The sequence below is a fragment of the Rhamphochromis sp. 'chilingali' genome, assembly GCF_963969265.1.
Source record: "Rhamphochromis sp. 'chilingali' genome assembly, chromosome: 8".
In the NCBI taxonomy this organism is placed as follows: Eukaryota; Metazoa; Chordata; class Actinopteri; order Cichliformes; family Cichlidae; genus Rhamphochromis; species Rhamphochromis sp. 'chilingali'.
In genome coordinates, this window is record NC_137935.1 from 1,039,810 (window position 1) to 1,063,291 (window position 23,482).

Genomic DNA, 23,482 nt, shown 5'->3' on the forward strand with positions numbered 1-23,482 from the left:
AGAGAGAGAGAGAGACAGAGAGAGAGAGAGGAGAGAGAGAGAGACAGAGACAGAGAGAGACGAGAGAGAGAGAGAGACAGAGACAAAGAGAGAGAGAGAGAGAGAGACAGAGACAGAGAGAGACAGAGAGAGAGAGAGACAGAGAGAGAGAGAGAGAGAGACAGAGAGAGAGAGAGAGACAGAGAGAGACAGAGAGACAGAGAGAGACAGAGAGACAGACAGACAGACAGACAGACAGACAGAGAGAGAGAGGACTGATCTCGCTCACAGTTTACAAAGTTAAACTTCACATCAGAATAAAAATGATGAACCAACAGCACAACAGCTGTTCACAGCTGCTTCCAGTTCTGCTGGCGGCCTGGGTTTGAAGGTTATCACATGGTGCACGCTGACGCTTCTCCTCAGGCCTGACGCCGTCTGACTCTCCGCCCTGCTGCTCTGCACGGCGACCCGCCCACTCCTCCATCCCGCTCTGACCCGTTCAGCCCTGCGATAATTATTCTCCCGCCTGCCGTACATTTATCAGTGTCATCGAGCTCGCCGTGGCTCGTGTTACAGCTGCCTTCAAACATGTGTAAACAATATGTGTTGCTAGGTAACCCAGCATGCAGAGATTGTTGTCTTGCAGTCATCTCTGAGGTCAGAGTGACGTCCTCTTCGTGTCGTTCTTTCTGATCCACACAGGCTCCCGTTCCCTCCGTGACGAATGAACTGGAGTCCAGTAGAAACCACCGTGAGGCGACAGGTGTTGTTACGGGATTTTTAAATACAGAATGATCTGATTTCTTCTGCACAACCCAACATTATGAATCATAAAACACACTCAGCAGTCTGAACTTTGACTGAAGGGATCGAAGGTTAAAGCAGCCTGTCAGACTGTAACCACTCATTAACTGAAGGGTCGTTCAGTTAATGAGTGGTTACACCCAACAATCCAATTAATACCATCAGGAATGTGCGTCCTTCCAGCTCAGCTCAGTCACGCAGTTGAGCAGGCTCAACACGGACGAGTTCCTCTGTGATGGCAGCCAGAAGACTGTTAAACACACAAACGATGATTGTGCTTTTAAAGGCACGACAGCCTGAAGCCCACAGACACAAAGTCCGCTCTGGTGTTTTAATCAGCTGCTGGTTGTTTCCTGGTCGCTTCAGCAAATCTCTGCTCTGGGTTTTCCACCAACCACAAAGCAAAACAAAGGAAGTGAGCCGCCACTTTCAGCGTCCCGGAGCTTTTCCTTCATTTACTACATTACAGATAAGCTGCCGATTGGCTGCTTCGACTTACTGCACCGAGCCAGAGTTGTGCATCCTGCTCTGTTCCTGGGATGAACTCCTAAACCTGTAAATTATTCCAACACCGCGTCCCTACATGAGGTTGCCCGTGCACCGTCCACCAGCAAAGTTCACTCGACGGCTTCGTTTTTTGGCGTTCTCCATCGAGTCCCGGCCCATAAGGAAGGAAGTAAACGGGCTGAACCTTCTGAAAGCGCCACAGCTGAATCCCTTACGGAGGCGGGGCAGGGAGTTGAGTGGATGAAAACAAAGAGCCGAGCATCTGCACCGTTTCTATTTTATGAACTATTTCACCTCATTTAAGGGATCTGTGTTTAATGTTTTGGCTCCTCAAACAGGAACCTCCCAACGTCTGCGATGAAGAAAGTGTATTTGATGTAATAATCACTTATATGGAGCCTTTAGGTCAGGGGTGTCCAACTCCAGGCCTCGAGGGCCGGTGTCCCTGCAGGTGTTAGATCTCACCCTGGGTCAGCACACCTGAATCACATGATTAGTTCTTTACCAGGCCTCTGGAGAACTACAGGACATGTTGAGGAGGTCCTTTAACCATTTGAATCAGCTGTGATGGATCAAGGACGCATCTAAAACCTGCAGGGACACCGGCCCTCGAGGCCTGGAGTTGCCCACCCCTGCTTTAGGTGGTCCTACCAACCGGCTCTAACAAGGATCCAAAAATCTGTCACGTGATCCAGAACTTTAACCTCCAACAGCCCTTTGAACACAAGTGTGACGACCCCCCCTCCCTGTGGACAATGTCCACAGGACCTCGCTGCAGCTGCAGGCTCAGGGCTGGAACAATCACTCACTTACTTTTGTGGCAGGTGTGTCGAGCCGCCCCCCGCAGGCCTTACAGGTGTGTTCAGGTGGAGGAGACGGCTGGCTGGTGAAGGCCGAGTTGGTGTAGGACTGATGACGTCTGTCGCTTCGAGTGGGCTGATCCGCATTGGCTGTGTCCATACAGAGCCAGTTACAGCAGGACGCAAACATGGCTGACACACACACACGCGCACACACAGAAAGACACAGGTTTATGGAGTTAAAAACACGTTCCTCTGAGTCCTTCACAATAAAAGCCTTTAATTTAAACCAGTTTGGCTTCATTTGCTCTTTTCGGCTCGATTATATGAACATTTTCCTTCTGCAGTGGGACACAAACAGCGGTGTGGTGTGTATGCAAACACACAACGATCCTGACTAAGGATCAGTAGCTTGTTGCAGGTCTGTGTCACAGAGCAGCTCCGACTTTTCCAGGTTTTCTCTTTTTCTCTGTTCGCTGGACGGACAAAACGGAAAACTGCAGAGCACGCATCACGATGGAGCTATCAAACTTCCCTGTTAAAACACTCTGGCTCTGAGCATGCTCACACGAGAGCAGTGATGAAGCGCCACTACTCAAATCACATACAGTGTTAGCGGGACGGAGATGAATAAAGATGATAAATGATGAAGTGTGACGCGTGGAAGACAAAAATGATTGACCAGACTGAGCTCGTACCGAAACATACACGGCCGCTCGTACACCTCTTCAACCGCTCCTCAACACAAGTATCTGATCAGCCAATCACACGACAGGAGCTCCGTGCATTTAGACACATGGATCAGAGTGTTTCAGAAACTGCTGATGTGCTGGGAGTTTCCCACACAGCCATCTCTGAGTTTACCGAGAATGTGAGAAAAGGTCCCGTGAGAGGCAGCTCTCTGGGAGACAATAGACAGTCTGCTTCAAGCTGAGAGCGAGGCAACAGGAACTCGAATGACCAACCCCAGTACGCTGACCCGCAGGTGCCACACCTGCCAGCTGTGAACAACAAACTGAAGCCACTAAACGACAATAGAAGATGGAAAAATGCTGCCTGGTCTGAAGCTCAGTTTCTGCTGCCCCAGTCTAACAGCATGAAAGCGTGGATCCTGCCTATATCAGGCTGATGGCGGCGTGACGGCGAGCGCGAGCTTTGAATGCCACAGCCCACCTGAGCATGTTACACTGAACCTCACCGGCTCCAGTCCAGTTTGTGCTCAGCATCAGTTACCATGGTGATCCAATAGGTATTAAGACAGTCGCTGTGACTAAGTTCAACACAGCTCACCAACTCAATGATCTCTCTCTGCATTCTCAGCATGTTATTGAACGCTAACTTCAGATTAGATGCTTGCTGCTCAGGCATTTCTACTATATCATGTGAAATATTTGAAAACTTTGATTTTTAAAGTTTCACGTGACAAAGAAGAACTAAAATGAAAGTAAACACTTTAAACAGTAAAAACTGAAGTGAAACCACAAAGTCACGTCTGGAAACAAAAAGAAAAATTAAAAATTCACCTAAATTGTAAACAGTCGCTTTTATAAAGCAGCTGAACCTGTCAGTGCTGCCCTCATCAACCCTCCACAGCTTTCGTCACCTTATCTTTAATCACTGATTGTTTCTGGTCATTTCAACAATTTCCCCATTTGCCAGACTCCATAAGAAAAACTGATGTTTCTTTCGCGTAGCGCTCGATAATAAGGTTGTATACTAAAAACTGCTCGCTGTTCTTATTCTCATCAACTCTGCTTCACGTTTCACAGAACTGGATTCTTACTTTACAAACATGACTCATATTTGTCTCCATAACAAACAGCTTTAATCTCGCTTTATCCAAAGACACGTGACCACATTTTACTGGAACTTCTGATATTAAAGTCTGAGTTCAGTATTTTACGCTACAGGTTTGTTGTTGTCGTGAAATAAACACTGTAAATGGCCAAAACAACTTCGTTTTGCACACAGGTGACAGTTAGCCGAATTCCGTGAGAAAAATGGACGTTTGTGTCGCGTTTGTCGCCGACGTTAAAAAAAACACTGTGGAAAAACTGTTGAAATATTCCCGCTAATGTTCTGATGAATTCGGCTTTATGTTTCATAAAGTTTCGAGATTCGTATTTAATAAATCATCAACACGGCACACAACTTGACTCCGACTAAACTTCATCGGTATTCAAGCTGGCGTGTCATTTAAATGAGCATTGTTTAATTATAACTGAGAGCCGAATGAGAAAACGTCTCCATATAAGTGGCGTGAAGTCCGAATTACTTTGTTCAGAGATGATTATACACTTACCGGTAACTCACGGGACTTTAAATCCGACGGTTTGTTAACGGAATCCGGCATGTTAAGTCCGGGAAGTACCCTCTGCTGCTAGGAGGCTAAAAACTATGCTAACGCTAGGCTGGTTAGAGAAGTTTGAAAAGAGCAAAGACTCAAAGAAACTCAGAGCAGGACAGACGACAGTAGCTCGGACACTTAGACCGGGTTAACTGTCTCACTTTACGGGTTAACTGACAAATAGCCGGGTCGGTTACCGACGTAATGAGGCGTCTTACCTGTTGATGACAGGGTTGCTAGAGCTAGCAGATAGCTAACTCCCGGACAAGTTGATGGTAGTTAAGAAACACTAACCAGCAGCTGCTAGTTAGTTAAACAACATGACGACGACCTGAAGGAGGAAGTGAAGGAATAACAGGAGCACAGAGACACTGCGAGGGCTGAGACAACAACACAGCCAACCAGGAAGACTTCGGACGCACGCGCGCACACGCACGCACACACCGGAGGACGCCAGCATTTGTACTTAAGTGAATTACAACTTTGACTTATTTATAATAGCAGAAACCGTTTTTGAACTTTTATTTTTTCGAGAACTTTATTTAAGTGTAACCTGATCGATTACCCTCAGACTTGGATGATTACCTGTGCTAACAGGCCCCGCCCACAGGTGGCGCTCAGTTTGACTGGATTACTGAGTTTAAAGGAAATAATTCCAAATGCGTTTAGGATGGTGTGAGTGTCATAAAATACACACATCTACCACAATAAGGAGTAGATGTCAAACTCAAACTGAATGAACAGTAGACACACAGGTGAATGAAACCTGGAGAAACTCATTTAAAGCACACCTGTATTTTCTCAGCCCCGCCCCTTTACCCCACAACAGCAAAATACATGTTACAGGTCAGAACTGAACCACCGGTTTAATGAGTGATTGAGTTTATTCTGCCTGGTTACAGATACATACATCATGTATGAGAAAGCCTGCTCCCCTTCTTTTTACCTGCACGTTTAACTTCTGATTCAAACGGGTTTTTCCTTACCGCTGTTGCCAAGTGCTTACTCAAGTCGTGAGATCGTTGGGGATTCTCTGTACTGTTGTAGTCTTTACTTTATAATATGAAGGGCCCAGAGGCAACTGTAGCTGTGGTTTGGTGCTACATGCATGCATAAATTAAATTGAGCTGAAGGCTGTTTCTCAGCAGCCTGCTGCTGGGTTTGGGAGAGAACCGGTTATTAATGTAGTGGAAGCTGAAGCCCGACTGATCAGAACCTGTGGACCAACATCGGTGAGTTCCTTGCAGTAGCCCCTCACTGATGTCAGCGGTTCCAATATTGGTCCCGGTCTTCAATCTGGCGGACATGAACAGAAATAGGAGCGCTGCTGGCTCAGCGAGGCCCCTGAGCTCCCGGAACAAACCCTTTACTCTCAGAGCCAACCTGCCACTTCATGCTGACGTCCAGTTATAGTACCGAGACCTTCCGGCTTTCTAAGCCTGTCCAGCGAGTTCAGTTTGTCCCAGGTGACCAGACTGTAAATGAAACAGCTGAAGTCAGGATACCTTTAGAAATGAGTGAAACTGCTTTAGATGTTGAACAAACTTTCTAAGAGCCCTCCCACATCCACCAAGACCCTCAGCAAGGTCCTGCAGCATCTCCGGAACCACCTCCAGCAGGTGTGTGATGATGTCACCTCTGAGCAACGACTGAAGGAGCTCCAACCAGCTGCTGGAGAGGTGTACCTGATGAAGTTGTAGACTGTGGTCATGTTTAACATTAACGCCGGTCACCGCAGCAGGAGCTGCTCGTCGGAGCGACACAGACATACAGAGGCAGAACAGAACGAGCTTTATTCTTTATTCTTCTTTCATTTGGAAGAAAAATAAAAATGTAATGAGGAATCAATGCCCCGCCTCCCCCACCCTGAAATTAAACACATTCGGGTTGGTATGAGGACAAAGATGAAGACAGTTTTATTGCCATAAACTCAAGGAAAGGAAAGTTCTAACAGTTGTTTATTCAGAAACGTTTCTGCATTTTACCTCCAAGAAAAACAAAAAAAAAAACCACATGATGTCAAAGCGACGCAGACCCACACCTGAAAGCTTTCACCTGGGCCGGGTTTACAGCCAGTTTCCTGTCGGGCCACAGAGAAACACACAGAAGTTACAGGTTCCAGACCAAAGCCCCATCTTTATTGTACACAATCAACTTTACAACAATTTATCGGTGGACGCTGGCGTCTGACCCACACTGAAACCACCAAACAGCACAAAAAAAAGAAAAGAAAAGAAAAGAAAAAAAAAAAAAGCTTTCGGTTTCTTCTGTTCTGTCGGCAATGCGGCGTGCTAGCGCCACCGTCTGGTTGGGATCTGTGGTGGCGGCTTTAAATGACTCAGTGCTGTAATCAAAGACAGATGGAAGGAGAAAAAAAGAAGGAAGAGATGAAAAAGGGGAGCAAAGGAAGGGAAAAATAAAAGTTAAGAAAAACACTTTGAACTTATTTTGTCCTCCCTGATTTTTATGAATGAAAATCGTCTGCCTGGATTCGAGGGACCGTTCAGAGTCCAGAACATTTTCACTGCTTTAGCTGCCGTCAAGTGATTTAACCTCGCTCAGTGCGAGTACGACAGCGCTGCCATCATCTTTTACAAAGTACAGAGACTAACTGAGCTTCTCACAGATTTTGGAGGGTGGTGGGCCTGAACAGGAAACTTCAGAGCACATGGGACCACCTGACGACATTAAAGCAGTAACAGTTCTGCACATATCCGGTCGTTAAGTGATGACGTGACGAATCCTACTTCCGGGCCTAAAGTAGTCTGCGTTTAATATGGCTTTTGTGTTGTTAACATGTTTAATGTTATGTATTTTCTTCTATTTGATCTCAAAAAGCTCCTAAAACAGTCAGTGATCCCTGTTGACCTCCCTCGGCTTTTATTACCGCTAATCATTTATTTAAGCTCAGTTTTTAAAACCTTAGGATGTAACTACAGCCCAGCCCATGCAGCAGTATATGAATGACTAACCTCGTATTGTGGATGGATTATCTCAGTTGTTCTCCTGGCTGAAGTTTGGTCCTTTTACAGCATCCTGCCATGCGATTACATTTGTTCCTGACCACCGAGAACACTCACGTTAACTTTTATCGAGTGGAAAAAGTTAGCTTGTTTATATTATGCTAACATAGCTGTGTCGCTAGCGGTCACGTAGCACATCATTATATAGCAGCTAGCCCAACTTCAGTAACCCTACAAACGTCACTGCTGTTTAGTTTCCTGTCTTCATTTATGTTGGAAGTGATAACAGAGCTGTACGTTTGAATTTGTTTCCAAAACCCCGCAGTCAGGACATGCTATATTGTATTTAGATAGAAGCTAGCGAGCTAACTCCCTGCTAACTTCTAACTCCGTTAAATGTCATAAATTCCGTTTTCATGGATGCCTGGATGTTAAACTCAGTTGTTACACCTGGTAGAGCAGAACGCTGATCATTTTATTAAAGATGAAAGACTTTAGACAGTTTTTAACTCTCAGTAATGCCATAGTGATCGTTTGATATATGGACCTGCAGCGGAGTTTAGACCCAGACACGGCTAGTGACGTCAGACTTAACGACCAGATAGTTTATGAAGTTTGAGAATACGCCTACACATTTAGTCTCAGTGAGCCTGTAAAAACCTGTAAACCAAACAAACGGAGACAGAATCAATAGAGACCGGGCTCAATGTCTTCACTTATTTCTGCTGTCATTGCTGTTGGTGGTCAAACTTCTCTTACAACATTTCCTTAACATTTTCACCAACATTAAATAAAAGCTGGTAGATTTTGTTTCCTACAAAAATATGACGCAGTTCCTGAGAGAACAGTTCATAATCATTCAACTCATAATAAGGCGAACGGTGACTCAGAGCTAATGTTTCAGGAAAAGTTAAAAATCAAATGGGAAGAGCTAAAAGAAAAAAAAAAGAAGAAAAAAAATAGATACAATTAAATTAAAAAATATATATAAAAGTTTTCAGTGTGGATCAACAGACCAATCAGAAAAGATTCCCTTCTGTGTGTTCAGTGTGGGAGGCATTGTTAAAGCTGATTGGACAGGACACTGCCACATCGCTGCAAACCCGACAGAACACAGCCAATCAGAGCCTTTTCAAACTGTGCTGCATTCAGGGTCTGTTCTTCCACAGTCATAAATCAGGAAAACTAGTAGGATTTAATGATTCCCGAGGAGCTGCCTCCTGCACCTGAATGCACCGTTTTTTGATTTTTCATGTAAAATTCTGCAGACAGTGAATGCAGCACCTGTCTGTGCTAGCAGAGCATCATGGGAACAGAAGTCTAAAGCTTTTTAGCAGTTTACTTATTTCATCAACTGGGTCTGCTGTGGACACCTGAGTGGGCGGAGCTTGCTGAGAGCCAGGCATTAAACCCCACCCACCCAGGACGACAAGCTGCTGTAACGCTAACCAAATCAACAAAAGACACCAAAGATTAAAACAACAAAACAACTAAAGTGGGGGACATTTTCAACCAATCAGAGTGAGGGGGCAGGGCTGTAGTTCAACAACTATAAAATACAAAAAAGAAACACTAAAAGACTTTACAGGTTTAACCTCAGAGCTTCTTTCTGTTGGAGTAAATGTGGGCAACCGTTGACCCAGAAGAGGATGGGGCGGGGCTACAGGACAAAGCAGGTATGACATCACAGAAAGCGGAGGTGGCGGTGAGGGGGCGGGGCAGAGAAACCCAAAGACGGAACATGCATTGACGAGCTGCTCGCCGTGTTGTGTTTACAGGTTTATTACTGATCAGAGTGTCAGAGTGCGATTCGTCTTTATTCCCACTAAGAATAAATATTCTGCTCAAACTGAACTCAAACAGGAAGAAGAAGAAGAAGAGGAGGAGGGCAGCGTCCGCTCGCTCGCTCGCTAGCTGGCCGTCTGTCAGGAAGGACTAACTGTGGCGTCTAAATCACCCCGTTTGGCGTTTCTTGGTTAAAGTTCGCTCTCGCCCCCCTAACCTCCCTCTCCCCCGCCCCCTCCCTCCCTCCCTACGGCCGTGCGGCCTTCAGTCTCTTATGGTTTTTCTTTTGATATCACCTCCTCTCGCGGCTTCGCTCCGCCAAAGATGGCGGAGTTGGGGTTGGCGACCTGGTTGAGCGGCTCAGAGACGGTCCGAGGCTTCAGCTGCAGCCGAGGCCGCTGTGCACGCTCCTCTGCAACAGACACATAACAACAGACAGTCAGTGCACGCCGGGGGAACTTCCTGTTTTTAAATCAACAGACATTTTACTTCCAGTCAGGAAAAATCTCAACTGGGGGCTTTTTTCCAGAGAAGCATTTCTATAACAAGCAGGAAACACTCTTCTTTCTAACCCCTGTGTGGGACACCAGGAGGAAGCAAAGCAGGCCACCAGGGGGAGCCTCTAGAAACACAGGTATGTGCACATGCTGTGCTGATGTCACGCTGCTGTGTTCTCAGCTCAGTGTGTCAGGTGTATGCCTCACTGGCTAATCGGACGATCATCCGCTCAGGATTCTGATACTGCGATGACCCTTCCTACTCTCTCTGCTATCCTTCCTCTTCCTGGATTTGTGCGACAGGCGGGTCCTAAGACGTACACACCTGTTAGCACCTGGCTAATTGTTTTCTATGTATTATCAGTGTCACAGTCACTGCTGATACAGCGCTGCCATATTTTACCAAACCTACCGTATTTTCACGACCATAAGGCGCACTTACAAGTCTTAGATTTTCTTCAAAAAGTACGGCGCGCCCTATAGCGCAGTGCGCCCTGTGTGTTGTAATGAGGACGTAGTAGAGAACACCATGAGAACGCTAAAGGGTGAAGTGTGGCAGAGTTGGAGGAAAGACTCGAGCGGTGGATCATCGAGCAAAGAACGAGCGGGAGAAGCGTTTCGACGGTCACCATTCGGCTAAAAGCAGTTTCACTTTCACTTTTTATGAAACGGTGCCATTTTTCCATCCGGACCAGGACTACGGTAGCGCAGCAACTTCCAGCGGATTATAAGGAAAAGCTGGCCATCTTCCGCCCCTACTGCAGCAAACACATCCAGCCCAGCCACATCACTAACATGGACGAGGTCCCGCTCACTTTTGACATCCCAGTGAGTCACACTGTGGAGAAGAAGGGGACCAGCACGGTAGCGATACGCACAACGGGGTATGAAAAGTCTTCTTTTACTGTTGTGCTTGGCACAAAGAGTGGAAGGCAGCGCCGGGCGAGTTACGCCACAATTTGCGAATGGATTGTAGATGCTTGGGCTAACATGTCTGCTGGCACTGTTGTTCGAGCTTTCGCAAAAGCCGGCATCATTTCCGAGGAGCCGCACGGCACGGAAAGTGACTCTGACGGTGAAGACAGTGAACCTGGCATGTTTGATGGAGATTCAGCGCAGCTGTTCAATTCAGACACAGAGGATGAGGACTTCGATGGGTTTGATTGATGATAAAAATGTGAGTACCAAACTTTGTTTTGCTCCTGCTTTATTTTTAAATACGCACACTTGTATGCTTGTGTGTTGTTGATGATGACGATTATTGGTAATAAAAATGTGAGTAAGGTACCGAACTCAGGTTTGCTCCCGCTTTATTTTTAAATACGCATACGGTACTTGTATGCGCCCTATGATCCAGTGCTCCTTATGTGTGTGTTAAATACAGTAATGGCACACATAACTGAGACTGCGCCTTTTAGCACAGTGCGCCTTATGTGTGTGTTAAATACAGTAATGGCACACATAACTGAGACTGCGCCTTATTGTCGTGAAAATACGGTAATCCACCTGTGTCAGAGCGTTGCTGAAAAAAAAAAAAGCAGGAAGTCATGTCACCTTCAGACGGTTCCCTGAAGTCTGTCGTTCCTCCGCGTGGGGGTCCGTCTCTGTAGCGACCCATCCCTGCACCTCCACCCCTTCTGTCACTAGGGCGACTGCCACCGCCTCGACTCCGCCCCCCCATGTAGTCATCATCTCTAAAACCTGCAGAGAGACAGGTGAGCAGACAGACGCGCACACAGGTGAGTGTTCAGATAGACGGCCACAGGCGCCCTGAAAGAGTCCAGACCTGGAAATGAATATGAGATGGTTGAGGTGAAGGGCATGATGGGGGAAAAACAGGGTGTGTCCAGCAGCTTCAGGAGGCGGAGCCAGACACTAGTTACCACTTCCTGTTTGGTGTGTTAGCCTCTAACGTTAGTCTCCCTTGCTGGTCAATCATGCCTCACCACCAGAGCAATAATCAGAATATGGCCTCACATCATATATGTAAACAGAGAGCAGTGCACGTCTGCCGTCTAAATATTACTTTGATTAGTTTTACTGCTTTAAAAAAGTTTGGAGGCCGAGGAAATTTTCCTGCCGTCCCATTGGCTAGAACCCAGCTGGCAGTGCCCTGATTGGCCGCTGGAACGCGATGCTGTCCAACCTGAGCTGCTGAACTCTTTGACCGCACCTCCTCCTGGCTGGTCGAAGTCCTCACGGGAGTCGCGTCCTCCTCCTCCTCCTCTGGGAGCGCCTCGAGAGCCTCCTCGTCCTGCAGAGGACACGGGGCAGTTTAACACTGAGGGGGGAGGGGGGGGGGGGGGGGAGAGGAAAGAAAACAGAGGAGGTGGCAGCACCTCCTGCTGGGAGGGGCTACACTAGAGAGGTGAAGCTTGTTAGTGGTCCATGAGCCAATCGGAGTTAGAGAGAAGCAGCAGCACTCTGAACACTGAAGAAGGTGAAAGGTCAGCAGGAGGAGACGTCAGGTGGCCTCCACCTACCTGCAGGTGACTACGAACAGCAGGGAGGTGAAAGGAAAAGGGGAGGTGTCTGTGGAGGTGAGGATGAAGAAATGAAGCATGAAAGATGAAGAGTCCTCCTCAGAGTCACAGGGCAACATCAAACATGCTTCGTCTGCGTTTCCTTGAAGGCTGGACTTAAATCTGAATCAGATTCAACCGGCGCCCGCCTCCAGCACGTGTCAGGACCTCTCCCCTCTTTTCCTAAGCCCTCATCACTTATCCTAATCACCTTTTCTTGGCCTTGATCAAGGAAACATGGTTAGGAACAGGAGCCAGGAGGTCTTCTTGTATCAGGGAGGTCCCAGCACCACGTGACCTCCCGGATACATTACAGTTTGGGGCGTATCGCGAGCAGGCCCCGCCTCCCATTGGTTAAAATGTTCAACTTTATTCATAAAGCGCCAACAAACACTTGAAGCTTCTACTAACGTCTGCTGGAGCTATCGTTTGGGTACGGGCGCCGTCGAGCAGGGATGCCCTGTCCTGCGTCCTTAACTGACCAATCAGCACAGACTAGCAGAACACTGATGATTTATGGGCAACTCAGCTGCAGAAAAATGTTTTGGTAAAGAATTTGGTGAAAACTATTTTAGCCGTCTTCTGCTCCAGGTCACTGAGGAGCACCTCAGAGCTTTCCCGTTTCGAAACGCACGCCTGATTTTCTCTGGGATCTAACTCCAGCCTGGAAACCTTCCTACCACGTTAGCACTCTTCTTCTCTGCTCGTACCTCTGCCGTCGTCTTTCCTGAAGCCAAAGCCGCCCGCTCCTCGTTCTTGTCTTCGTCCCTCTGCGATGTCCACCCTCAGTGACCTTTCACCTAATAACTGCAGGTCAGAGTTCCTGTCAGACAAGACAGCAGCGTGGCACAACCAGAAAACGTCGGGTTTATTAAATCAGATACTCACGGCGCCGTCGTATGTCAAAGCTTCTTTTAGAGATTCCAAATCGTCAAATTCAACATAACAAAAACCTGAAAGAGACGCAAACAGTCAGACAGGAAGTTTCACCCGAGGCAAACTTCATCATCCCCGACACCCACACCCCCTCCGAACCTTTGAACTTGTCTGTCTCTTTGTCTCTGACCAATCGGACGCTGCGGATGTTGAGCTCTTTGAAGATGATGTCGATGTCTCCCTGCACCGTGTTGAACGGCAGGTTTCCCACGTACGCCGTGAACGGAGGCTCTGTCGGCAGCTCCTTCTGCTTCCTGGGGCCTCCGGAACCGCTGCCGCCACGGGGCCTGATGGGAGGGGGGACAGAGGATCGTGAGACAGGGACACAAGTAAAGAGGATTGTGGGATGTAGAGGTCAGACTGGACCAGAGTTAAAGACAACAACTCTCCACACATTAAGCTCACTGGTCTTCCAAACTGGGAGTGCTCGCTTTGGAGTCTAAACAGGAAATGGCGGGGACAGAAAGACCTAAAAGCTGCAATCGGCCCCGTGATGCGTTCCCAATGACTTTATGAGCTCGGTCGCTCGTTCACGGCCGTTTTGTGAAACGGAATGAGAGCCTGACCAATCAGACGATGCTGTTGGACGATACTGGCTCTCTGTCGATCTTATTAATGAAAATGATCAATAAATGAAGATTTAAAAAAAGAGACAAACAAGTAAATAAATTACTACACATAACGAATGTTGGAAATCTGTCTGAAAGGAAAAACCATCAGCTGATATCCAAATGCTGTAGTTTGATGAACGATCAGAAATAATCTCACAATCTGCCAGAGCTAAACTTTACATTTTACATGAGTTTTTTTAAACATTTCAAGTTGCTATGCATCAGTACAACCCTTATATGTCAAACTTTAATAATTTGTCTGTAAAATGTCCACAGTAATTACATACATTATTTAATAAGCGGAATAAGCCAATAAGAAATATCAAAATTGTAAGAAAGAAAAGTTGCACACAATAGTTTCCAACCACAGGAAATGTATTTTGAGTCTTCAGAATTTCATTTGTGAGACTCATTTTTATAAACTGGAGCAAAATGACAAACAAAGCATCAAAATAAACCGTTTCCAGTATTCCAGCTTTGACAGGCTTTGGAGGAGGAAAAAAACTACAGTTCCTGCAAAAATGACATCACTTCCTGTTTTCACAGCTAAAGGCACACTGAAACCACACAATAGTTGATGCTCACAAGGTTATGACGTATGCTCCAACATAGGAAGTGCAAAGAACAGCTGATCAGATCACAAATCGTGCGTCTGGAGCGGTTTTTGTGATTTCTGCAAACCCGTTAGTGGAAGCAAACAGCGGTCTGGGAGATGTTGAATGTGTGATACGTAAGTGCACATCTCTAGTTTTATATCCATTTATAGGAATTATTGCTCTAACTTATCATTATAACGGGTAAATCTGCAAATTTCCACCAACTGAACAACAAAAATAAATAAATAATCATAATTGGAATTTATGACGCTTTGAAGGTTGGGAGTGGTGTGTTTACGATGCCAGTAAATCTGTGTCCTGTTGTTCTTATCAGGTAAAAAGACGTTTTTTCCATCTGCTTGACATGCTGCCGTGCACCCGTCAGTGTAGATCTGCGTTTCAGAGCAGCTGGTTTAACCCTCTGTAGCTGCTCAAACTTTGAAACAATTATAAACTACAAACCGGACTCAAAACTCTGAGCCACTTGGTTATCGCTCTGCTGTGTGCTGCTCCACCTGCTCCTGGATCACTGATGGAGGTCTGATGAAGCAGGAACACAGCCAGAGGAGCTTCGGCCATGCAGTTTGGGGTTAAAATGTAGGAGCTGAGCAGCGCGTCAGCCTGCTCTACATGAACAAAGTCAGCCAGCTTGGCTCCTGCTCGCTGCTATTTGGAGTTGATTTGCATCCATCGCTGACCGGTTGTTGTTGCTATGATACAAACGCGCAGCTAAAATCAGGTGTTGCATATAAAACATGCTGGCAAAGGAAAAGTACCGGCACTGTGTTGTGGTTTGATCAAACTGAGGCTTTCTCAGACTGTTTGGCCTGACCATAGATGGACCGCCCACCCCCACAGGCCCACTCTCAGCCTCCAGCACTCGTCCTAACACAGCAACTTCAAACTGAGTGCTGCAACACTTTATACTATGCAGCCACCACAAAAATCCCTCAACATGAGCGATGACCTGACGACCTTTGGCCAGTAATAAAGGATTTCAGACAGGGTTCCCCTGTGAAGCTGAAACAGACCCTCACTGAGGAGCAGTTTTCTCACAGTGTTTCCACATTCACACGTCAAAAGTGTTACCTCAAACTGCCTGCAGGAGTCGTTTAAACTGAAGCAAAAATTTGTGCTGCTCCCACACACCACCTTTTCTTCTTAAACACAGTAACAGCAGAGAAACTGATGAAGCTTTAACTGACTTGTTGGAGGCTTTGTTACAGGCTGCCAGCAGCAGCATCTCCCTGTAGCAGGAATGCCAGTCGCATGCAGAACTCCACACCTTCCACTAGCTTTGGCTTTAAAATAAATGGGATATCTGGGAAACTGGGACTCGTTTTCACAGACACAGACTTATTATAAACAACAAATCTATTAATAGATGTTTGGTTCTTATAGATTATGTTGAGCTTCTTTACGAACCAGTAAAATTCTGACCTACTGACATGGAGCCAGCTGCTAAACTCTTGAAGCAACAGTCTGGATTCAGATCTGAAATCAGCCGTCTAGCACCCTCAAACAAAGCTTCATGCAATCACAGTCTGCTCTGCCTCATTTTGGAGCCATCAGGAGATCATCTTAAAAAGAGTTATACATAAATTTTTCACTTATATTGCAAGAAATCCCCACAAACAGAGGTCCAATAACGTTCAGGACAGCGGTGCAGAGTGACTAGAAGAACAATCAAGACAACATCTGGAGCTCTGCTCCCTCCCTGCAGGACTACAGCGCCCCCCACTGTTTCAAACACAGACAGGCTTCAACATGTGCCGACATGGACCTCAGTGCTCTGAGAAGATGCTCAAGCAGAAGTTAGCACAGTTTGATTTACCAGACATTACCTTCACACAGTTTAGTCTGGTTTCTGTTTTATGTATTGTCTTTGCAGGGCTCAGCCACTCAATCAGCCCAGACTCCTTCAAACTCTACAGCCCACCCTGCTCCAATGGAAGCATGCAATGAGGGGAATTCCCTCCACTCCTAAAATATAGACTTCAGGCCCCATGTTCAGCCCCAACGTTTATCCCCTCTCATCAGATTCAGCTCCTGACAGAACAACTGATGAAGAAAAGCAGCCCTTTAACTCTTCATCATTCTCTAAACTTTGATTAAAATTTGGTTTGGTGCTCCCGAAGAAACAGAAATAAAGATTAATTGCTGAAACAATTAATCGACCAAAAATTAATCTCAGCAAACTTTCGGCAAAAAAACCCTGTTTTCTATTAATTCGTTCATTAAGTCTGTGATAAAGGAGAGAACATCAGTCCGATCTTCTCACAGGTGACTCCTGCCTGTACTGATGTTAAAGCTTTGTGTGCTGCAGACATCCTGAAGCCCCCTCCCTCCAGGAAAAAAAAAAATCACTTTTTTTTAAAAAATCGTTTATCAGCAATCAGATAACAACACGCAGTGCCACAGAGCGTAAAACAGCCGCTAACCTGACGGTAAGCGCATCTACCGGCTCTAACCGACTCCCACCCTCAGCTCTGACTGCGACGTGGATGGATGTGCAGCAGGGGACACATGATGCAGCCATGCGGGCAGCCTGCAGCTCCGCCACCGCCTCCACCTAAACCTGCTGCGGCCTCCTTCCCCATCACTCGCCTCCACCGCCTCAAAGCCACACGCGCTGAGTGGGTATCTGTACCGCCAAGCTGCGGGACGATCCACGCTACACTGGAGAGCCTGTTCTTACTGTCTACATCTAGCTAGCCGCTTGCTAACTGTTAGCATGTCAGCTACGAGACCGCGGTGTTTCCCGGCTGATATCTCCGGGATACCCTCATGCCTGCTCGGCCTGTTCAGTAACCGCGGGGCGTGTCGAGCTTCGGGGCCTACACAGCCTGCTCCCCTGACTCGGGGCGGACAGCAGCGGGAAACACGGCGACGGTCCGGTCGAGTTTGCTCTTCGGGGACACAACAAAGCTGCCGTGCACGGCGGAAACTCACCCTCGGCCGCCGCCGAAGCTGCCGTAGGCCCGGTCCCGTTCATCGTAGTTGTCGTAGTCCGCCATTACTGCTGCTTGTGTGTTGGAGGAGGAGGTCCTACACGTCACACACACAGCGGGTTTAGCTGCCCGCAGAGCGCCTGACCGGTAATATCACACACTAACTTCTTTTTTATTAATTATGTTTTTTTTAAATTCAGTTTGAAAAGAAATATTTATAATATAAGCAATGAAAACACAGCACGAACGTGAAAAACACACGAAACTATATGGAATTGTTAAAATAAATACAAAGTAAACAATAGTAACAGTTGTTAAAATGTCATAATCCTGAAGCCAATAAATGTTTGGCCCGTTGTTGCCTTTGGATCGCACTAGTGATGGGAATTCCGGCTTTTTTTAGGGAACCGGCTCTTTCGGCTCCCAACCGGCTCTTCAGGTTGTTTTGTTGCTTTAATTAATTTATTATCAACAACAATATAAAATTATGCCCAAAAGGAATTACTAATGGAAAAAAAAAAAACATGTTTCTTAATATATGTTTATTTATAAATATAAAAGCACAAGCAAAGTCCTAAACACATTTCTAGAGTTAACTGAACTTCCAAAACAGAGCTACCTAGATCACCTAAATTTACCCGTTACTACCACACACCAAATCCAGTCGTTGGTACTTCCTGGCTTGTGTAGCCACTAGGTAACAAAAGCACCCTGAAGCACTTCTGTTGTGTCTTGTACATGTTTTGGAGTTTGTACGTGCTTTGTCTCTAGGTGCCACCGTAAATATACTTTTATTCATTCACTCCACATAAAATGTAATAAATTAATTATCCATCCATCCATTCGCTTCCGCTTATCCTTTTCAGGGTCGCGGGGGGCGCTGGAGCCTATCCCAGCTGTTATAGGGCGAGAGGCAGGGTACACCCTGGACAGGTCGCCAGTCTGTCGCAGGGCCAACACACAGGGACAGACAACCATTCACACTCACATTCACACCTAGTGGCAATTTGGATTATCCAATTAACCTATCCCCACAAGCTGCATGTCTTTGGACAGTGGGAGGAAGCCGGAGTACCCGGAGGGAACCCACGCAAACACGGGGGGAGAACATGCAAACTCCACACAGAAAGACCCCGGCCTGATGGTGGAATTGACCTCAGGACCTTCTTGCTGTGCAGCAACAGTGCTAACCACCGTGCCATAAATTAATTATATAATACAAAAAACAACTATTTACTTTTCAACTTTTAACTATTTAATATTTCAGCCTTTTCCTTTTAAACAAATTTAAAGTGAAACAACACAAAACACTGCAAACCACAACACAATTAAATATAAATGAAAATATGAAAACAAAAAGAAGATGCACATTCTCTGTCATATGGAGCTGCATGAATAAACTTTCTGAATCCTTTATCATCTGCAACTGAAAATAGTTGTGTATGATTACTATACCTTTGTAATGTTGTTGTCCCTGCCTCTCTTTTTCTCTCTCTCCCTCCCGCTCTGTTCCTGTGCTACTGCCAGTGTAACTACCGCCCCTCCCCCCTCTGCTCAGTGCAAGCACAAGGCTCGCGTGCAGAGTGAAGCGGAAAAAAGGGCGAGAGAGGGCGAGAGAAGGAAAAACCCCACAGTTCCCAATAAGGAGTCAGCTCGCGTTGTTCACTTCAAAGAGCCGGCTCTAAGAGCTGTTTCGTTCACAACCGACACATCACTAGATCACACCACTGACTCCGTTTAAATCATGTGGCCACACCTCACCAGAGCTCCACTATATGTCTGTCCCTCACATGTTAAATGTTAGCCCAGATGCTTTTCTGTCTCAGAAACTGATAAAACACACAAGGTCTTTGAGACCTTTTTTCAAAAGTCTTTCTGTTCATAAGCAATACTGTATTTTTGGAGTAAACATATGAATAAAGCATCTACAGTTGTTGTCAGACGTCTTTTTCCACTCATTGTAATGTCTGATTGATTGATTGATTGAATCTTTATTTTGAACATGTTGAAAAAGTATAAAAAAATAGAATTAAAAGAGACAAATGAACAAAGCAAACAAAAGGAAAACGAGCAACCACAACTCCAAATAACGTCCATGTTCAAAAAGGAGCAGGAAGAAGCATAAGCTTATTTAATCCCACCCCTTTTCCACTATCTAGTATCAATAGACTACAGAAATACCTCCTCTCAATTACATTATATGCTATGTGTAATTTTTTTTTTTTTTTTTTTTTTAAATATATACACATATATGTTTCTATCTATCCATACATACGTATATACACACATACGCACATATACACATTTTCAATAACCCCATTAACACCTGAAGGATACAAAGCCTACAATTATATAGATGGCGCCGGTGAGGTCGGCTGTCGTCACGACTGCTCCGACCACTTTTTCTTTGTTTTTTAAGTTAGTTTTCAGCGTTTCTAAATCGGCAAAATCATCACCATTGGGTACATTAGGTATGACAGTGACACTCTTGTTTCTATTGGTACACAATGTACTCACAATTCGAAGTTTTTAACTCCGGATCCGAGCTGGCCGAGTGAGATCTCGAGGGAGAACAAAGGGAAGCGGCGGCGGCCTAGAGGGAAGCGAGCCGGCGTCAGGAACAGGCTGAGAGCTCGTGCACACCGCACACCTCTGCCTAGCATCCTGCTCGCCAACGTCCAGTCACTGGAGAACAAGCTTGACGACCTCAGGGCCAGGATAAAGTTCCAGAGAGACATTCGGGACTGCAATCTCCTCTGCTTCACCGAGACATGGCTGAACCCAGCGGTGCCGGACCACGCCATCCAGCCGGCCGAGTTCTTCTCGGTTCACCGCATGGACAGGACACGGGACTCGGGGAAGTCAAGGGGAGGCGGCGTGTGTTTAATGGTGAACAACAACTGGTGCAACAGTGCGAACGTTGTTCCTCTCACACGCTCCTGCACACCAAATCTGGAACTACTGTCCATCATGTGTCGTCCTTTTTATCTACCTCGGGAATTTACATCGGTCATTGTAAGTGCCGTTTATATTCCACCACAAGCGGACACGGTCACCGCCTTATGCGAGCTGCATGAGGCACTCACACAGCACCAGACACAACACCGGGACGCTGCGCTTATTGTGACGGGGGACTTTAATAGCGCCAACCTCAAACGCGCAGCGCCGAACTTTTATCAACACATCACCTGCCCCAGCAGAGGTGAAAGGACACTGGACCACTGCTACACTACGGTCAAGGACGGCTACAAGGCACAATCCCGCCCCCCGTTTGGCAAATCTGATCACGCCGCCATCTTCCTCATGCCAAAATACAAACAAAGGCTGAAACAGGAAGTTCCGGTTCAGAGGAAGGTCGCGCGCTGGACGGATCAATCAGTGGCCGCGTTACAGGACGCACTCGATGACGCAGACTGGGGCATGTTCAGAAACAGCTCCGACGATGACGTCAACGTGTTTACGGAAGCGGTTGTGGGATTCATCGGGAAACTAGCGGATGATACCGTGGAGACAAAGACTATCACAACGTTTCCCAACCAGAAGCCGTGGGTGGATAAAACCATCCGCGACGCTCTGAGATCCCGCACCGCTGCCTACAACACGGGACTCATGACGGGGGACATGGACCCGTACAAAGCCGCGTCATATAACGTGCGGAGGGCGGTGAAAGAGGCGAAGCAGCGCTACGGGAGGAAACTAGAGTCACAACTCCAACAGAGTGACTCTAGGAGCCTGTGGCGGGGACTAAGGACAATAACGGACTATAAAGCACCAAAGACCGGTATGACGAACGCGGCCGTGACTCTGGCAGACGAGCTGAACACTTTCTATGCTCGCTTCGAGGCTGCAGCTAAGGACTCCAACAATGCTAGTGTTAGCGGCGCTAACGGCTGCAGACAGGAAGATACTGCCAGCACCGGAAACGTGCTCGTCATCTCCGAGCATGAAGTAAGGAGAGCCTTCAAGAGAGTGAACACCAGGAAAGCAGCAGGACCAGACGGCATCCCAGGTCGTATCCTAAGAGACTGCGCATACCAGCTAGCTCCTGTGTTCACTGAGATATTCAACATCTCTTTATCTCAGTCGGTGATCCCCACATGCTTCAAAGAGTCCATCATTGTTCCTGTCCCGAAGAAACCCCACCCTGCTTCTCTCAATGACTATCGCCCTGTAGCCCTCACCTCAGTAGTGATGAAGTGCTTTGAACGCCTGGTCAGAGACTTCATCATTTCTTCACTACCAGACACACTGGACCCACTACAGTTCGCTTACCGTCCAAATCGTTCCACAGACGATGCCATCTCTCATCTCCTCCACACATCACTCACTCACTTGGACACTAGAAGGGGGAATTATGTTAAAATGCTCTTCATAGACTACAGCTCTGCATTTAACACCATAATTCCCTCCACACTCACCACCAAGCTGGAGCATCTGGGACTCAGCTCATCTATGTGTCAGTGGATCTCCAACTTCCTAACTGGCAGACAACAGGCAGTAAGGATGGGCGGACATGTCTCAGCCTCCACCACTCTCAGCACTGGAGCCCCCCAGGGGTGTGTTCTGAGCCCCCTGCTGTACTCTTTGTACACATATGACTGTGTGGCCACTACCAGCTCCACCACCATCATCAAGTTTGCTGACGACACCGTCATGGTGGGCCTGATCTCTGATAACAACGAGACGGCCTACCTGAAGGAGATTAGGAATCTGGAGAACTGGTGCCAGAGGAACAACCTCCTTCTAAACGTCAGTAAGACAAAGGAGCTGATAGTGGACTTCAGCACTAAGCAGGAGAGGAACTACCAGACCCCCGTCATCAACGAGTGCCCAGTGGAGAGAGTGGACAGCTTCAAATACCTCGGAGTTCACATCACGCAGGACCTGTCATGGTCCTGTCACATCAACACCGTGGTGAAAAAGGCCCGACAGCGTCTCTACCACCTCAGACGCTTGAGAGACTTCCAACTGCCCTCCAAGGTGCTCAGGAACTTTTACTCGTGCACCATAGAGAGCATCCTGACGGGAAACATCTTAACCTGGTTCGGGAACAGCACCATGCAGGACAGACGAGCTCTACAGAGGGTTGTGCGGTCAGCTGAGCGCACCATCCGCTCCGAGCTCCCTGACCTGCACTCAATCTACAGCAGGCGGTGCTGGACCAAGGCCAGGAAGATCGTGAAGGACCTCAGCCATCCCAACAACAGACTGTTCTCTCTGCTGAGGTCAGGAAAGCGATTCCGCTCCCTGAAGACCAACACAGAGAGACTGAGGAGGAGCTTCTTCCCGCAGGCGATACGGTCTCTCAATCACACCACCACACAGTACTGACCCACACTTATGGTTCTTACACACACACTGGACTTTCTGGACATTGTTTTTGCACAACACTGGTCACTATATTCTTCATTTCCAGTTAATACTTGTACAGCTGCTGTTATTGTGTATATATTTATTTATATTTAGATTCCTTCATACATTCTTATATAGTTCTATATTGTGTATTGTGTATTTTGTTGTACAGTTATTTTATTTTCAACTTTAATTTATATATTTTATCTTATTCTTCCCAGTTAAATTTACCCTTCATTCTAATTTGTGTTGTACAGTTATTTCATTTTTAACCTTAATTTATATTTTATTCCTTCCTAGTTAAATTTACCCTTTTTAATTTTTCATATTTATTTCCTATCTTATTCATAGCCTTTTCCTTTTTTGTTCTCTTTAGGTCACGAGCAGTTGTCCAAGCATTTCACTACATATCGTACTGTGTATGACTGTGTACGTGACAAATAAAATTTGAATTTGAATTTGATGTATAATAAACCACCCTTGCATCTCAGTAAGTGCTGCATCCTGGGTCTCACTCATTCCGCCACGCGACTGCTGCCCCAGCCGTGACACGTTTATTGCAGTATAATGCTGAAAATTATGGCTCAGTTCTCTGGGCTTCGGTTGAGCCTTTTTTCAGACTAAGATTGTTTTCAGTGGAGATTGAACTTATCTGTTACTTTAGGAACGGGCTTAAACCATGTCTGGGAAACACGTCGTAAATGATGGGTCGTTCGGGCCTCTTCGTGCTCAGTCAGATCTGGAATATTGGAAGCAGATCCAATCGTGCAAAAGGTTTGATCACACGAGTATCTGAAAAATGTTCCTCAAATATTTTTTGTGGGGCGAT

The 23,482-nt window shown here is 46.6% G+C and overlaps 3 protein-coding genes across 5 annotated transcripts in view; 1 reads left to right on the forward strand and 2 right to left on the reverse strand.

Annotated features, from left to right (window-relative positions):
• rffl (ring finger and FYVE-like domain containing E3 ubiquitin protein ligase) overlaps window positions 1-4,887 on the reverse strand; it is a 10,986-nt gene extending 6,099 nt beyond the window's left edge. The window contains exons 1-2 of the mRNA XM_080889985.1: window positions 4,659-4,887; window positions 2,107-2,285 (exon numbers count right to left, since the gene is read on the reverse strand). Of these exons, the coding sequence (XP_080746111.1) occupies window positions 2,107-2,283 (177 nt within the window). The 5' untranslated portion in view covers window positions 2,284-2,285; window positions 4,659-4,887. The remainder of the gene's footprint in view (window positions 1-2,106; window positions 2,286-4,658) is intronic.
• Window positions 4,888-6,419: 1,532 nt separating this feature from the next.
• Window positions 6,420-17,430, reverse strand: eif4h (eukaryotic translation initiation factor 4h; the record flags this gene model as incomplete). 3 transcript variants are annotated; one of them, XM_080888313.1, is made up of 8 exons in its annotated part: window positions 17,303-17,430; window positions 13,243-13,430; window positions 13,096-13,160; window positions 12,918-13,014; window positions 11,832-11,939; window positions 11,240-11,386; window positions 9,485-9,600; window positions 6,420-6,784 (listed from the first exon to the last, which is right to left on the reverse strand). In XM_080888313.1, exons 1-8 carry the CDS (start codon window positions 17,365-17,367, stop codon window positions 6,779-6,781), a joined length of 792 nt encoding a protein of 263 aa, XP_080744439.1. In that variant the 5' UTR covers window positions 17,368-17,430. The 3 variants fall into 3 exon arrangements, with proteins under 3 accessions (XP_080744439.1, XP_080744440.1, XP_080744438.1); XM_080888314.1 differs by lacking the exon at window positions 6,420-6,784 and having other exon boundaries at window positions 9,461-9,600; window positions 11,859-11,939; XM_080888312.1 differs by lacking the exon at window positions 6,420-6,784 and having other exon boundaries at window positions 9,461-9,600.
• Window positions 17,308-23,086, forward strand: LOC308400545 (uncharacterized protein). The gene is made up of 2 exons (XM_080888310.1): window positions 17,308-17,448; window positions 18,829-23,086. The coding sequence occupies exon 2, from the start codon at window positions 20,137-20,139 to the stop codon at window positions 22,630-22,632; it is 2,496 nt and encodes an 831-aa protein (XP_080744436.1). The 5' UTR covers window positions 17,308-17,448; window positions 18,829-20,136; the 3' UTR covers window positions 22,633-23,086.
• Window positions 23,087-23,482: the final 396 nt, after the last annotated feature.